This window comes from Dromiciops gliroides, chromosome 6 (genome assembly GCF_019393635.1).
Source record: "Dromiciops gliroides isolate mDroGli1 chromosome 6, mDroGli1.pri, whole genome shotgun sequence".
Taxonomy (NCBI): Eukaryota; Metazoa; Chordata; class Mammalia; order Microbiotheria; family Microbiotheriidae; genus Dromiciops; species Dromiciops gliroides.
Window position 1 is genome coordinate 209,931,920 of NC_057866.1, and position 17,880 is coordinate 209,949,799.

At 41.4% G+C, this 17,880-nt stretch overlaps 1 protein-coding gene across 3 annotated transcripts in view; it reads left to right on the top strand.

The window, feature by feature from the left end:
• SNX25 (sorting nexin 25) overlaps positions 1-17,880 on the top strand; it is a 260,886-nt gene that overhangs the window by 178,576 nt on the left and 64,430 nt on the right. For all 3 annotated transcript variants that reach the window (XM_043972839.1, XM_043972837.1, XM_043972838.1), the window contains one exon: positions 11,731-11,912. In XM_043972839.1, the coding sequence (XP_043828774.1) occupies positions 11,731-11,912 (182 nt within the window). The remainder of the gene's footprint in view (positions 1-11,730; positions 11,913-17,880) is intronic.

Here is a 17,880-nt window from a genome sequence, read left to right on the forward strand (position 1 = left end):
TGCCTTGCTAGAAAGGCTTTCAGGTATGATTGGTCCTAGCAACAGATTATGACTATTTGATCCTGGAGGTGATAGGGAGCCACTGGAGATGATAGTCAGATCTGAACTTTTGGAAGAGTGATTTGATAGCCAAGTAAAGATTGGACTAGAGTGGGAAGAGGCCTGAGGCAGTGAGACCAAACAGAAGGCTATTATAATAATCCAGGTGACCTGGACAATTGTGGTGGCCATGTTACAGAAGAGATAGAAGGCGACGGGATTTAGCAGCTGCTTAGATCAGGGCAGGATGGGATGGGGGATGTAAGAGAAGGAGGAGCCAAGGATGACACATAGGTTTTGAACCTAAGTGAGTAGAATGGTTGTATCTTTGACAGAAATAGGAAAATTAAGAAGGGAGGAGTTTGAGGAGGAGGGATTTAACTTTGAATATCTTCAGTATCCTGAGCTTGAGATATCTACAGGATATCCAGTTCAAGACCATCCAGGACACTTCCTCTTCTCTGACATTTTCCTTGACCACCCTTGTCCAGGCCACCCGAATTATTATAATAACCTTCTGTTTCATCTCACTGCCTCAGGTCTCTTCCCATTCTAGTCCAATCTCTACTTGGCTATCAAATCACTCTTCCAAAAGTTCAGATGTTGGGCAGCTAGGTGGCGCAGTAGATAATGCACCAGCCCTAGATTCAGGAGAATCTGAGTTCAAATCCAGCCTCAGACACTTGACACTTACTAGCTGTGTGACCCTAGGAAAGTCACTTAACCCTCATTGCCCCCCCCCAAAAAAAACAACAACACAAAGTCCAGATCTGACCATGTCATCTCCAGTGGCTCCCTATCACCTTATGGACCAAATATAAAATCCTCTGTTTTCATTAAGTAGACTCTTCTGCCTTTCTAGTCATCACCACCACCACCGTCATTATCATCATCATCTTCTTCCTCTTCTTCCTCCTCCTCTTCCTGCTATTCTACTTCTCTCTCTCTAACACACACACACAGAGTGATCCAGTAGCACTACCCTTCTTGCTATACCTTACACATGACAATCCATCTTCTGACTTCTGACTCCAGCTATTTTCACTTGCTATTCCCATACCCTAGAATTGTCTTCCTCCTCATCTCTCCCTACCGCTTTCCATGGCTTCCTTTAAGACTCAGCTAAAATCCTACCTTCCACAAGAAGATATTTGAAAACCCCCTTCATTCTTGTGCCTTGCCTCAGTTGATTATCTCCATTTTTTCCTGTCTGTATCTGCTTTGTAGATAGTTATTGTAATGTTGTCTCCCTCATTGAACTGTGGGCTCCTTGAGAGCAGGGACTGCCCATTGTCTTTATTTGTGTCCCTAGCACTTAGCACAGTGCTTGGCATGTTTTAGGCCTTTTATCAACCTTGCTGGCCTCATACTCGTGCTTGACTGGACTTGGATGAAGAATGCCTAGTGTCTAAGCTAGAGCTGGGGCATCATTCATCTTTTTTGGGTGGATACTGTTAAGTATGAGTTATTAAACTTTTCTTTTGTCAGAGAAGGGCCTTTGGCGATCTAAGTGACTTTCCCAGGGTTACATAGCTATCTGAGGCTGGATTTGAACTCAGTTCCTCCTGACTGCAGGGCTGGTGCCCTAACCACTGTACTACCTAGCTGCCCCAACAGCTTTCATTTTTTAGAGTTTTAAATGAACTTTTCTAACATGTTGTGTGAACCCCCTTCTGGAGGGTCTATTAGAGGATTAGGGCAACAGTCACACAATATGGGAAAGCACGGATGGGTTGGTATCTACACTGGTGGAGGACATTCCCACATGGGTATGAGATCCAAGAACCATTGAAATATCAAAGCATAGTGAAGCTTAGTAACTTCCCCAAGGTCCCTTAGATGTAAACACAGTCTTGTATACTTTTCACTACACTATGCTATCTCTCAGAAGGAGATATTATATGAACCATGTTCAAGACATATGAATCTTGGAATCATTGATAGAGAGTAAAAGGCACTTGAGGGAATCATCTTATCCAACTTACCCATTTTGCAGAGGAGCAAACTGAGGCCAGCAAGGTTAAAAATAAATTGACCAGGGGCAGCTAGGTGGCACAGTGGATAAAGTACCAGCCCTGGATTCAGGAGGACCTGAGTTCAAATCTGACCTCAGACACTTGACACTTACTAGCTGTGTGACCCTGAGCAAGTCACTTAACCCTCATTGACCCTCAAAAAAAATTTTTTTAATCAATTGACTGGGGCAGCTAAGTGGCACAGTGGATAGAGCACCAGCCCTGGATTCAGGAGGACCTGAGTTCAAATCTGACCTCAGACACTTGACAGTTACTAGCTGTGTGACCCTGGGCAAGTCACTTAACCCTCATTGCCCCGCAAAATAAATAAATAAATGAATGAATGAATGAATGAACAAAGAAACAAATAAGTCAATAAATAAATAAATAAAATCAACTGACCAAGTTTCCATATGGCCTAGATTCTAAATCAGTCCTCTGATTCCAAATCTAGCATTCTTTCCATAGACATCATGGTCTTGGTGATAGAAGTCAAAGAGGTAGGTCATAGCAGTAGTTTTCCATTTATAGAGTATTTTACAGACTTCAAGTCACTTTCCTCATAGTAACCCTATGGGATGACACCTACTGCAGGGATTATTCCCATTTTACAATAGAAGAAGCTAGAGCTCATTGACTGGCTAAAGGTCCCGGAACTAGCAAGTAACAGTAAGAAGTCTCAGACCCATATGTTCTATTCAAGAGAGAGGCCTTGGACTCTGACCAAACAATTGCCTTGTATTTATGTTTTACGTGCTTGTCTACATGTTGTTTCTCATGTTACAATGTAATCTCCCTGAAAGCAGGGACTGTTTGATTTTTTTTTCTTTGTTTGCCCAGCACTAGTATGGTGTCTGGCGCACATTATTCAATCATTTATCTGTGTCTGATCCTGTGTGACCCTGGGGTTTTCTTGGCAAAGATCCTGCAGTGGTTTGCCATTTCCTTCTCCAGCTCCTTTTACAGATTAGGAAACTGAGACAAACAGGGTGAAGTGACTTGCCCAGGGTCACACAAACTGGTAAGTGTCTGAGGCCAGATTTGAATTTAGGTCTTCCTGTGCTGGGTCTAGAGTCATGTAGATTCATCTTCTTGAGTTCAGAACCTCAAATGGGGTTATGAAGAGACCGAACAACAACAACTTCCTGACTGCTGACCTGGGGCTCTGTCCACTGTACCTGCTTGTTGGTTGACTGACGTGATGTACAGGTTCAGTGTACTTTCCACTAAACCAATACAAATCCTTTCAAACTGCAGCTATTTGGGGTGAGAGAATAGTATTTTTGGACATGTGTATAAGAAAAATGTTTCCCTTTTGAGGTCCCTTTGATAGAAGTTATAGAAGCGCTCTGTTACTTGTGATATTTCACATAAGGAAACAAAGCCTCCATTGTGAGCGGTTGTCTGTCTCATTCTAAATTGGATGATTTATTCCTAAACTCCTTTCATCCTCCCCATATTTGTACATGTCTGTTTAGCTCCTGATAAGGCATGGAATCATGCCTTTAACTTTATTATTTGGCTTTCTGTTCATATGAAATAGAAAAAAGACTAATTTATAACTTGGGCATTTTAAGCATTTATCTTGATAAAAAGAATTCCATTTCCTCTCTTAAAAGAACATGCCAACCTCAAGTTGAAAAGTAACATTTAGTGCCGAGGCAGCTTTCAGAGATGGTTGTCAATAGCTTTGAAGAGCTTTATGATTTTCAGTAAACCCCGGTGATTGTTGCTGGCATTCATCTTAAAAATTCAAGGACTGTTTCTGAGAACAGATTTTTAAGTTGTCCCTAAGTAAACACATAACCTATTCATGGAACTCTTATAATGAGGGAGTTTAGTATAAAAGTTCTGACATCATATTTAGGGGAAGTACTTAAGTTCTGTCCCTGTTGATTCAGGTATAAGGGTAAGATTTCTCAATGGGCTGCTCTGCTTCCAACCTAGACTCTTGAAATCCATCTGGAGGGCTTTCAGGATAGAGATGGAGGCTTGCCAGGCAGCTTCAAACTCTCTCTGCTCTAGTACTTCCCTCTGTAATTCAAACCGGGCTCCCAAATCCTCTCAGGGTATTGGAAGTTGAGGAAGGACAAGAGGCCAGGGGCTTCATGATAGACCAGACCAGGGGTCTCATTTCTCCTATTGGAGATCCCCGAAATGTGATTTATCCTTAGAATCCTATGGAGTAGATGTGAGAGGAAGAAAAAGTTCTATTGATTTTTTTCTAAGTCTATAAAATACAATAAGAGTTCAGTTGGATTACCTGTGATAATTCATATCGTATTTCTGATTCAAAGATATCTCACTTTATTGCACTTCATTTTATTGTACTTCACAGATATGGCATTTTTTACAAATTGAAGGTTTGTGACAACCCTGTGTCAGGCAAGTCAATTGGTGCCATTTTTCCAACAGCCTGTGTTCCCATTGTATCTCTGTGCCACATTTTGGTATTTCTCACAATATTTCAAACTTTATTATTATTATTATTGATCAGTGATCTTTGATTTTAATAGAGTAATTGTTTTGGGATGCCACAAACCGTGTCCATATAAGACGGTACACTTAATCTTGTGTGTGTTCTGACTCTTCCACTGACTGACCATTCATTCCCCTGTCTGTCTCCCTCTCCTCCCACCTCCCTATTCCCTGAGACACAACAATATTGAAATTAGTCCAATTAAATGAGTATTCAACTGGAAAGAAGAGTCAGTGGATGTGGCAAACTTCCCTAATGTCTTATTTTAAAAAAGTGCCCCAGCCACCCCAACCTTCAGCAACTACCACCCTGATCAGTCAGCAGCCATTAACACGGAGACAAAAAGATTACAACTTGCTGAAGGTTTGGATGAGGGTTAGCATTTTTTAGCAATAAAGTTTTTTTAATTAAGATGTGTACATTGTTGGGGTTTTTTTGGTTTTTTTTTTTTTTTTTTTTTTTTTTGCAGGGCAATAGGGGTTAAGTGACTTGCCCAGGGTTACACAGCTAGTAAGTGTCAAGTGTCTGAGGCCGGATTTGAACTCAGGTACTCCTGAATCCAGGACCGGTGCTTTATCCACTGCGCCACCTAGCCGCCCCCGTGTACATTGTTTATAAAGACACTTAATAGACTACAGAATAGTGTAAACCTAACTTTTATGTGCACTGGGAAACCAAAAAATTTGTGTGACTCACTTTATGGAGATATTTGCTTTCTTGTCCTCTGGAACAGAACCCACAATATTGCTGAGGCATGCCTGTATTTTTTTTTTTTTTACTGTAAACTGTTTTTTAAAAGGTTTAATGATATCTTTTGTTTTTATTAATAATCATTAATATTTATATAATGCATTAGTTTGCAAAGCACTTTACAAAGGAGGATCTGCTAGGATCCATCCAGTGGCAGAGACCAAAGGGGCCGGGGGGTCCTCCTAATGTGTGAATTCCAGGGCTGGAGTGATCTCCTGGGATGAAGAGGTTTCTTGGGCACAGAAAGCCATAATATAACCTGGAGAGGAATAAAGACATGGCTGGCCTGGGTACCTTCCTGTCCCACCCCTAAATTAAATCCTATCTTGTAGCAAAGGAGAACAGTTTAGCTAAAGCACCTGACTCCAAGCCAGCTTCTGACAATGTATGGAACATTCTATTCTGCTAGTCCCCTGTTTTCTATGCCAAGAAGAGGGAGCTAGGGGTGTTTCATTGCATTCTCTGATATAATTATTACTTTTTCCCCGGTTACTGTGAGTTCAGTTTTCTTTTCAAGTTCTTATTCATTTACCCTGTTGTAGCAATTGTGTATATTAATCTTTTGGTACAACTGCATTGGTACTCTGCATTAGTTCATAAACATGTTCTTATGTTTCTCTGAATGCCTCATATTCCTCATTTTTTTGTTGCACAATAATATTCTATGACAGGCCAATGCTATATTTTTCCCCCAACCCTTTCCCAGTTTGTTTCTCATCTGTGGCTACCATAAAAAAAGAGTATTGAACATTTTGAGTATATGTTACTCAATATTATGAGTATTTTAGTATATATTAAAATTTTGTTTCTACCTTTGACCACTTTGAAATATGTGTAATACATTAACGAGATTAATGGTCAAAGGATATGAACAGTTTTGTTCGTTTTCTTGCCTGATTCCAAATTGATAACTGGAATGGTTCAACTAATTCACAGCTGTTACAGCAATTATTAGAATGCCTGTCTGCCCACAGCTCCTCCAATATGGACTGTTTCCATTTTATCCCCAATCTTTGTCAGTTTGTAGGATATGAAGTATAATCTCAGAATTGTTTAAAGTGCTTTCCTCTTTCTTTTCATGATTGGGAGAACATTTTCATCTGACTCTTTATGGTCTGCCATTCTTTTAAAAGCTGTTCATATTCTTTGATCCATTATTTCTCTGTAGTTGTCATGGTAAAAGTAGAAATGGATATTGTTTTCATTCAGACGTTTTCAGTTGTGTCCAACTCTTTGTGACTGTTTTGGGTTTTCTTTGCAAAGATATTGGAGTGTTTTGCCATTTCCTTCTCCCAGTCATTTTACAGATGAGGAACTGAGGCAAACAAGGTTCAGTGACAGCTAGTAAGTGTCTGAGGCCAGATTTGAACTCATGAAGATGAGCCTTCCTGACTTCAGACTTGGCATGTTATCTATCTGTCCATGGTGCCACCTAGCTGCCCTAGAAATGGATAGTTGCCCTCTAGTATTTTTTATTTTTAATCATAAAAGTATTTTATTATTTTCTAGTTACATGTAGAGATAGTTTTCAACATTTGTTTTCATAAGATTTCTAGTTTCAAATTTCTCTCCCTCCCTCCCCCTCCCCAAGACATCAAGCAATATGATAGAGGTTATATTTGTACAATCACATTAATCATATTTCTGCATTAGTCATGCTGTGCAAGAAGAATCAGAGAAAAAGGGAAAAACCTCAAAAAAGAAAAACAAAAAAAGTAGGAATAGTATGGTTCAATCTGCATCTAGATTCCACAGTTCTTTTTTTCTGGATTTGGAAAGCATTTTCCATCATGAGTCCTTTGGAACTCTCTTGGACCATTGCATTGCTGAGAAGAATCAAGTCTAGCACAGTTGATCAACACGCAATGTTGTTGATACTGTGTACAATGTTCTCCTGGTTCTGCTCATCTCACTCAGCATCAGTTCATGTAAGTCCTTCCAGGTTTCTCTGAAATCTGCCTGCTCATCATTTCTCACAGCACAACAGTATTCCTCTAGTATTTTTTTAAATATTTAAAACACTTCCCTATATCGTCAGATAATCTTCCCTTGCCTCAAATAAAGGTTGTATTTTTGCTCTCTCAACTATCTGGATGTTGATTCTGTCCTTTAAAATCTTCAATGATCTTCTACACTGGCCTTCCTAAACCTATTATTGCTTCCCACATTTTTACAGTCAGAAAGCTTTTCCTAATAGTTTACCTGAATGTGTCTCTTTACAATTCACCCCATTTTCCTTTTCTGACAAAATCAGAATTTCAGATGTCTAACTGACCTCAGAGACTCTAGTGCCCCCCAGACTTGATCAGTGTGATGTAGTGGATTGGGTACTGACCTGGATTCAAATCCTACTTCAGAGTCTTAATAGCTGTGTGATCTGGGTCAACCCAATGAACTTCTCTGTGCCTCAGTTTCCTCATTTGTAAAATGAGAGGGGATGTTGAACTCAATGGCCTTGAAAGACCATTCTAGCTCTAAATCTATGATCCCATTATCCCTAACAAAATACTTCTCCAACCTTCTCTTAAAGTCCTTCCCTTAAGAGGCAATCGCTCCCTTCCAAAGCTGTGTATTTCATTGTTGGGTAGCTCAGATTATTCAGAAGTCTTTTCATAAATGCCAATAGCCATGCATTGTCCCTCATTCTGTTTGGGGGCTAGGCAGGACAAGTCCAATTTCTGAAAATAGCATTTCACATACTTGATAGCAACTGCCAAAAACTAGAGAACAGCGACTACGACTATCCCTCATTTTTCTTTTCCCCAATTCCTTCAGTCAGTTCTTATGGATTGGGTGGTCTCTGGTCCTCCCGTCATCCCGGCTTCCACCTCTGCTCTAGGCTGCTCTTGTTTTCTGACATCTGTCCTCAGTAGAATCCAGCTTGTATCAGGTGAAGGGAAAATATGTCAAGATCCTTGTCATTTCTTTGGATTATTTCACCCTCCTTATTTTTATCCTCACACCAGCTTTAGGAAGTCATTCCCTTGGCTCACTGTCCACCGGACCTGCCTGTCTAAGCCGGATTAAGCATTCTGCATTCAAAAGGATTTCCACAATGCACATTACTATGGGTCCCATTTACCTTGAATCCTTAAGACCCTATAGAACAACTGCAGAGTGAATTGGGTTTGAGCTCTGTGATAATGTAATGTAAAGTGTGGTTGTGCACACGTTCTCTGACACTCTTCTCGACATGTGGATATTTCTCAGCTGAATGGGTTTTAAGGTCACAAAGCAGCGTATTCATTGGGATCACTGGATTTGCCAGGATTTTCACTAGTCAGAAATATGGGCGGGCAGGGCACCATGGTAGGCATTCATTGCCGAACGTGGGATTAATTTTCCAAGGCAAAAATACATGGAATTGTCTGAGCAACAAGCCGCTCTTTGGGGAGAGCAAGAAGCTTTGTGACCTAACAATGGCATTGTATTGCTCATTAACAAACAGAGCAGATTCACGTGAGCCCTCCACATTCAACCCCTCCAACAGGAGAACATTCTCCTCAGCTCTGCAGCTGGGTTGTGGGGTCTTTTCTTTTCCTTTCCTTCCCCCCTCCTCCTTTTATGAAGCTGCTTCTGGTCTTTGTTCTTAAAGAAGGGATCTTAAGCCTTCCTTGGGAAAAGAGGGATGTGGGTGATGGAAAATGGGTGCCCTTCCCCACCACACTGCCATATACTCCCTGTTGGTCTGAATTGAAATGTCTGCGTGCTCGCCACATGGAATGCTTGGCACTGAGCTTGAAATGGAAGCCTAGGGTGTTTATGTTTTGTGAGATTTAACTTGGCCTGAGTGTCATCCATGAAATAGAATTTGAGCTTTTTGAGGAGAGGAAACTAACTTGTGAGTACCATTCCTCCAATGATCTCTAGTAACAGATGCTTCTGCGTGGATAGACCAATGCTCAGGTCCCTGTGTTTGACAAACATCAGTGTCTGTCAGCCAAATATTCTAAAAGTTGAGAAATTAATGAGGAGGTCAGAGAGAGTGCTTCAGGGAAGCTAGGTGATGCAGTGCATAGAGCACTAGCTCAGGAATCAGGAGGACTTGAGTTCAAATCTGATCTCAGACACTTTCTAGCTGTGTGACCCTGAGCAACTCACTGAACCCTGTTTGCCTCAGTTTCCTCATCTGTAAAACGACCTGGAGAAGGAAATGGCAAACTATCTTTGCCAAGAAAATCCCAAATAAGGTCATGAAAAGTTGAACACAACTGAAAATGACTGAACAACAAAATCTCACAGGGTTGTAGTGAGGATCAAATATCAAAAGATAGATATATAGATATAGATATAGATATAGCACTTTGCAAACCTTTAAGTGCTGCATGAAATATTAGCAACTATTATTAATTATTGTTGTTATTGTTGTTATAGCTATCTGTATCTTCTCCTCCTAAACTATTAACTGCTTAAAAGCAGAAATGTTGCCTCGTCTAACTGCCCCCTCCCCAGCTTTCTTGCTTTCTTTCTTTTTTTTTGGTGAGGCAATTGGGGTTAAGTGACTTGCCCAGGGTCACACAGCTAGTAAGTGTTAAGTGTCTGAGGCCAGATTTGAACTCAGGTCCTTCTGAATCCAGGGCCAGTGCTCTATCCACTGTGCCACCTAGCTGCTCCCAAGCATAGTGCTTTATACATAAGAGGTACTTAATAATGTTGTTTAACGGTGAATTAAAATACTGTGTACTGTTTTTCCCGGGATTGATCCCCCCAGAAGTCTCAAGGATGTGTTCTGAATATATGTGAAGGATGTGTTCTGAATATTATGTATACCAGTGTAACAGTTAAAATAAGATAGACTGAGGCACAAAGTTCTCAAATTTACCAATAAATGGGATCTCAGCTTCCTCAGCAAAGCCAAGACCCTGACCAAGGGGGGACTTTTCTTATGTAGTTTTTTGGCTTACAGAACAAAGAATAGGACTTCATAGGCAGGGAATAAGTTTTGATTGATTAAGAGAGCTCTATGTAATGGCAAAAATCAATGTGATTGGCTTCAGAGCTGAGGGCAGCTAAGTGGTCCAGTGGATAGAGTTCCAGGCACGGAGTTAGGAAGACTCATGTTCATGAGTTTAAATCAGGCCTCAAACATTTACTATTTGTGTCACCCTGGGCAACTCACTGAACCCTGTTTGCCTTAGTTTCCTCATCTGTAAAACAAGCTGGAGAAGGAAATGGCAAAGCACTCCAGTATCTTTGCCAAGAAAACTCCAAATAGGGTCATGAAGAGTTGGACGTGACTGAAATGACTCAACAACAACAACAACAACAATAGAACTAAGGCTTGGGGGATAATATTATTGGTTGGAAATAATGAGGGACTAGCAACAATCTCTTCCTTTGCTCCTGTGACTAAGAAATACTCATCGTTCGAGCCCACCAGCAAGGTCAGAGATAGTGGGCCAGACTTGTCCAGATAACAAACCAGACATCCTTGAAGGATAGCTTGATGTTGTATAGATGGGGAGCAGATTCCCTGGTGTCCACCTGCATCTTTCAAAGATAACAGATTTCCTTAAAGCAAGAATAGAACAGTGATTAGCAAAAGAACTGGATTTCTAAACTTAACTCATAACAGACCAGCTGAATTTGTGAACTACATTCAGAGACAAAGAACCATGATTTGGGCAGTAACAGGACAGAATCAATTAACTGCAAATAGGCTCAATTAAAAAAAAAATACCACGGAATCAATCTGATCGTTTCACCAAAAAGAATTAAAGCTGCAGCTTAGAGCCGGCCACTTACTTCCAGGGAGTCAAAGCTCATTGTTTCAGCACCCAAGGAAAGTATTTCAGAGTTGGCATTTTAGCAAGACTTTTTAAAAATTTATTTTTATTTTATTTGTAAAAAATTATTTTCACGTAAAGATATTTTTTAAGTTCCAAATTTTTCTCCCACCTTCCCTACACTCCCCCCCTTCCCAAAGGCAGCAAGCAATCTTATATAGGTTATACATTACAATCATATTAAACATATTTCCACATTATTCATGTAGTAAGAGAAGAATCAGTACAAAAGGAAAAAAAAACTCAAGAAAGAATAAACAACAAAAAAGCAACAACAAAAGGGAAAATAGTATTTTAGGAAGACTTTTGCTTCCTTGGAATAAAGATCTTGAAGTATATTCTTAGTCTGATGTCAGAGGATCAGTGCATCCAAATTCAGAGAGGCTCGTAATTGTAAAAATACCACTACGAGAGAACTACTTTTATCCACAGTAATTGCTGAACACTGCCTAGTAAGGCTCAGAGGGGTTCTGATATAAAATGAGCATCCATTTCAGTCGATATTAGATCCTTGAAGTATCAGATTGCCTTGTCGGATGAATTCACATTAGTTGAGGATGCGGTTCTGAAATGCCGAGTCAGTGCACTTATATGGGTCTGAGCTGGCATGCTCTGCAGTTTGTCTCCCTTAATTGGACTCTGTCTGTTGTTCCACTAACAGGCAAAGAGGCTGCTGCGATGAAAGCTGACCTCCTGAGAGCCAGGAATATGAAAAGGTATATTAACCAGCTGACTGTGGCAAAGAAACAGTGTGAGAAGAGAATTCGACTTATGGGCGGTCCTGCTTATGACCAGCAGGAAGATGGGGCCTCGGATGAGGGAGAAGGACCCCAGAGCCAGAAGGTGCAACTTTTACTGGTCTTGATTTTTGTGTGTCTCAATTTTTATGTATTTCACTTTCAGGTGGTTTTGAATGCAAATATCCTTTAGATTGGTAAGGATTGGCATAGAATGGATTGGCATAGACATTCTGAGGCTCCAGACTGACTCAAGGTCGTCCACATTTCTTCTTTGGCCGCAAAGGCAGCATTGCCTGGCTTCCCCCATTTCTGTTGAAGAAGCAGACATGATGATGTCTTATGAACCTTTTCTTCTCTCTGTCCCTCTTTGTGGACCACAGACATAAATATATCCTCAAGCAGTCCTTACATTACACAAGAGGCCTACGCCCAATGGAGACATATTGATTCTGATATGTAACGAGCCAATTTCCTGAGAGCTGAGAAAATGAAAATGCTGAGGATATGAAAAAGCATATTAGCTAGCTGACTATGACAACACCTCAGCATTTCACAGTGTGTTCTACTTAGTAAGTGATTAATTAATGTTTGCTGAATGAATGAATGAATGTTGTTAATCTGGCACTGTTAATGGAGCCTAATGGTAGAGCACTAGGACTCTAGGTCAGGAAGGCTCGAGTTCAAATCCAGCCTCAGCTACTTAATAGTTGTGTTATCCTGGACAAGTCACTTACTTAAACGCTGTCTCCTTCAATTTCCTCAGCTATACAACCTCCCAGGGTTGTTGTGAGGATCAAATGAAATAATATTTGTAAAGTGCTTAACACGGTGCCTGGCTCATAGTAGGTTCAATAAAAATACTTATTCCCTTCCCTTTTCCCCTCCTCTCCTGTTGGTTGGTTTCTTTCCCAGGGAGACTGGTAAAGATGGTGCTGTAGTTTCAATTTCTAAGTAGTTTGCTGTTGAAAAGGTCAAAGTGTCAATTGATTTGTTTGGGGGCCTGCAATGACAGGCAAAGGGATTCTGACAGAGCTCTCAATCTGCTCATACTTCCAGTGGATCCATCAATGTCTTCGTTTGAGAGCTTGAAAACATGTGACCTAAGTTCAGCGGGTCCCCCTGAAGATAGTTCTGTACACTGAGAAACAAGTATTTTAGTTTTAAAGGAAATAAAGAATTCCGTTCTTAAAGCTCTGGTTTTAAAGAAGCTTCCACATCAGCTAGTGACACATTGAAATGGGGAGAGGGGGAGAAGGAGATGGGTAAGGTTGCTCTCAAAAGCATCTTAACAATTGTTTTCTCATGTAGTCAGTTATATAGCCATACTAGTTGACATTGGAGGTGAACACAGTCCTGGTTTCCTCTTTTCCTTTATCTATTTAAAAACCATATTAATTAAGTTTTTCAGTAAGCATACCACAAATGTTTCCTTATTTCAATTTAATTAGAAGAAAGCCCTTCCAGAATTATAAACCCACAGGGTTTGGTGTTGGACGGAATCCCTTATGGGATATCTTGACTTAGAAAATCACATGCAGTACTAACATTATCTAGGTTTTATTATATTTATTAATTTTGTTAATTACCATTTACTCTGGTTGAGGCCACACTCAGGAGTCTTGTGGGCTACACGTGGCCCATGTGTGACATTTCTGGACTAGATAGTAGAATCCTAGATTCAGACCTGGCAGGCATTTAGGAGGTCCTATATGATCTCTAAGGCTTTTCCAAGTTCAAAACTGATGACCCTATGGTCTAAGCCCATCTGCTCATCTGTAAGATGAAGAAATGGAGGCCTAGGACAGGGAAGCAGTTTTTCCAGGTAATTGTAACCCAAGTTTTCAGCCTCCAAACCCTGGGCCCTCTTATACCCTGTATATATTTAATACATGTACAGGGAGTGAGTTTTGCATAAAGAAAAACTACCTGGATCTACTTTCTCAAGCCAATTATGTAGCTAGCACCTTAAGAGAGACTGAACTTGGCTTGAAGCCAAGAAGACCTGGGACTACCTGTGAGCTATACTGACTGTGTTGACCTGAGTCAGTCATTTGACCTCACTCTGTCCTAGGTACCTCTCTGAGGTGCAGAGAAGGTGCTGGTCTGCATCGGTAAAAGGAGTTTCTTCACGCAGGAGTTCCGTAAGCCAATGAAATCACAAGTTCAGTCCATATCCTGCCCTTGCTGAACACAAGGGGCCAGTGTAACTGAGTCAGTCATTCAGTGTAGACCCAATGCCACGACTAGAAGAATAATTCACATACTTGAATTTGCACGGGTGGGTTCATCAATTGAATATGACAGATGATACATTCTTTGGCATGCTATACTAGAAATTCACTGGCCTGACAAACAGGAGACCTGGGTTCTAGTCCTAGCTCCCCCTAATTAGCTTTATGAACCTAGTCATTTCGCCTTATTTGTTCAATGAGGGCTTGGGCTAACTGCTCTCTTGCTTCTCTTCTGTCTCTAAACTTCTGTTTCTTTTCTGTTATTCCAGAGTGGGGGTTTTATTATTCTATTCTGTGTTTAAAATGTTATTATCAAATATTATCACTTTTACAGAGCCCATGAAAATCCAGTACATGCTTTCTTGGAGGTTTTAGGCTCAAAGGTTAGAGATACTATACAAACACACACCCACTTACTGCAACCTTGGCTTGTTGGGAGTTAATTATCTTTATAAATACAGTCCTTCAACTTTACTTGCTTTTAACCTAGCTTGCTAAACCCAATCATTTGGTCCCTACTAACATGAATTCAACTCTTCTTCATTAGAATAATATTTTAACTAAGTAGAAATACAGGAAAGGGATCCAAAGGCCTCCAGTCCTTATCCCCTATCCAAAAACAACTCCCCGACAAAAGATTGAGATTCGTACCCCACAGTGGCATTTCTGTGTGATGTTTTGCTGTCAAGGCCTGCTGGATATGTAAACAGTTCTTTTTACTGTTATGTGGGAAGGACAGCTCAAGCTTTGAGTCCCCCCCAGTGATGCCTGGGATGATTTCCTTCAAGTTTTTATCTCATCTCTGTCAGTGGATTTCTTTTCTCCAAGTCATTTCCTAAATTTTGCTCTCATCAGTTCTAGTCATTGCCACTTTTCTCTTAAGGAATGTATTTCAGATAAAATATTTGGTAAAGTCACAGGGATGGGCTTGAAGAAGGGAGTAGCATGAAATAAAGCCTGTGCTGGTATCTTATTGTGGAAGGCCTTGAATGCTAGGCAAAGGAGACTGAATGAGTGAAAACATTGATTAAATGTGTATTATATGTCAATCGCTGTGGTAACTGCTGGGGATACATATACAAAAGTAAATATTTGTTCTGAAGCTCATATTCCATTTAGGGGAAAGGGTATTTGGGTTTTCAATGGAAAGTGGGACATGGAAGAATTGATTGACCTTCCCTTTCCATTAACAAAATAGCAATTGATTTGATGATGGTTCCTAGAACAAGAGATGGAAAGTGTTGGGGGGGGCGGGGATTGGGGAGTCTATGCAAGGTAGCAGAAGGAGGGAATGAAGATGGCTGGATGGGATAGTGTGGTCTGGGGTGACTGATAAAATCAGTTTACTCAGTAGACAAAAGTGACACATCCTCATTTCTTTAAGGTCGTGTCTTATCTAGCTTGACTTGTAGTATTCCACTGGATTCTTCCAGACTTATCCAGCCCAGAATTGGAGCTCTTATTTTTGCTTGGCTCCTTCTGGATCCCCATCCTACCAAGCCCCATGTCCATGACTTCTCTAGCCAACCTCATTCCATTCCTCCTTATATCCTGCCATGGCACTGTGCAACCTCACATGTGAATTACATTAGTATTTCGAGGAGACCAAAATACCTCCCCAGGTTGTTAGGAGGACAGTGTCTTAGAAACTTATATGCGTGCGCGCGCGCACACACACACACACACACACACACACACACTATTGTTGTTAGGAATAGATCCAATGTGCTAAGGATTGAGAACACATTTATAAGAAGGAAACATCTGGAGAAAAATAATAAAGATGGCCCATCCTTGGCAAACAATGAGAGCAGCCCCAGGGAGCTCTGCACACCGCAAACCATGGAGTTCATTAGTGCTTCCAGGCAGCCAAGGCTCACTTAGCATAGATCTAGGAGCAGCCGGGCTGGTCTGAGTTTTGTTTTTTTTTTTTAGTGAGGCAATTGGGGTTAAGTGACTTGCCCAGGGTCACACAGCTAGTAAGTGTTAAGTGTCTGAGGCCCGATTTGAACTCAGGTACTCCTGACTCCAGGGCAGATGCTCTATCCACTGCGCCACCTAGCTGCCCCCTCCCTTTTTTTTAAAGTGAGGCAATTGGGGTTAAGTGACTTGCCTAGGGTCACACAGCTAGTAAGTGTTAAGTGTCTGAGGCTGGATTTGAACTCAGGTACTCCTGACTCCAGGGCCGGTGCTCTATCCACTGTGCCAACTAGCTGCCCCTGGTCTGAGTTTTATAGCTGAGCCAGAGCAAGGGCCAGGATGCTCCCCATTGAGCCTGTTTTCTTCCCTCCATCACTATTCTGTAGCTCTTTCTGCTTTGATTGTGTTTGTGTTTGTGTGTGTGTGTGTGTGTGTGTGTGTGTGTGTGTGTGACCTGGTTCCCCAGCACCTCCCACCTGTCCCTAAGGCTCTTAGTCCTTCCAGCTAATGTAATAAAGGTGCACGATATTCTTTCTCTTTGAATTTTATGAAGTCCAGGCAGAAGCCACCACTTATGTGCTAAATTGCTGCTCCTCCAGGCAGGCTGATACTTTTCAGGTTTTTATTGTCATTCTTTGAACACGAACCATGTTAAGTCATCCCCAGGCTGTTGCTTTTTCACATCAGAGCTGGCCTGTAGCAATTTCCTGGCTACCTACAAGAGAGAAGTTCCCTCTGCATCCATGCAGAATGTTTCTGCTCTAAGGCAGCGACCAACTCTGCTGAGCAGTTTGGGTACTCGGAGACTTCCCAGAGAGAGTTCTGTGCTCAAGGCACTCCCTGCTCGTGAAAGGTACTGAAGAGGAACATGAGCTAGACCTCAGTTCCTGAAATTTAGTACCCCATTTCGTGGAGAAATGACCCCCAGTGGAATGGAGATGTAGAAATGAGAAAGGAAACAGTAACTAACCTAGAAAGGGCAGAAAGAATCATCTGTCAGCCTCTGACACATGGCCTCTCTAACCCTGAGCTAGTGACTTGACCTCTCAGTCTTCCAGGAAACTCTAAGAGCCTTGTAGGAGTTTCCTCACCTGCGATTTCCTTATACCTTTGAAATCTCCATGAAGCCTTTCTTGATCTGCCAAATGTTAGCATCCTTCCTCCCAAACTCCCTTGTCTTTAACTACCTTGTATATATTTCCACTTATCCACTCTATCTTTATGATATGAATATTTATATTATTGGAGCTATACAAGTAAAAGTCTTCCATTTGTATCTTCGCTGCCTACCACAGTGTCTGATACATAGTAGGTGCTTAATAAATACTTGCTGATTGATTGCTTACTTAACAGTAGGTGATTAATAAATACTTGCTGATTTGTTGCCCAGCACTCTGCTAAGCAGCAGGGATCTAAATACAAAAGTTAGTGTCCCTGCCTCAAGCAGCTTCTATTTAAATACGAGGAGACAACACGCATAGGAGATTGGTCGTCAGGGAAGGGGATGTCTGGGGAGACACAGAGATGACAAGCAGTTGTATCATAGGTCAGTCAGTTAACGTGCCTTTTCCTGGAACAATGGCAATGTGGTAGTATCAATTTGATTAGTGAACCCAGAGCAAGAGGTGGAACAGGGGAGAGATTGGGTGGGAGGGAGAGAATGTGCCAGGACAGAGGTGAAGGAATGTGCAAGGGTAGCAGATTGCATGGCGGCCTGGCTGGAGTGGATAGTTAGATGAGTTGGGAGCCATAGTCTGTCCTGTAGGTCTGGGGCCAGCTGGATTATACTGAACCACTTGACCTACCATTGACTCACCGATCAAGCCCTTCCAAAACTGAGTGGATTAGCTCCCCTAAACACTAGGGAGTGGCTGGGTGGTTGGTTTTTCTGGCAGCCCAATCCAGAAACATGGCGGTGCC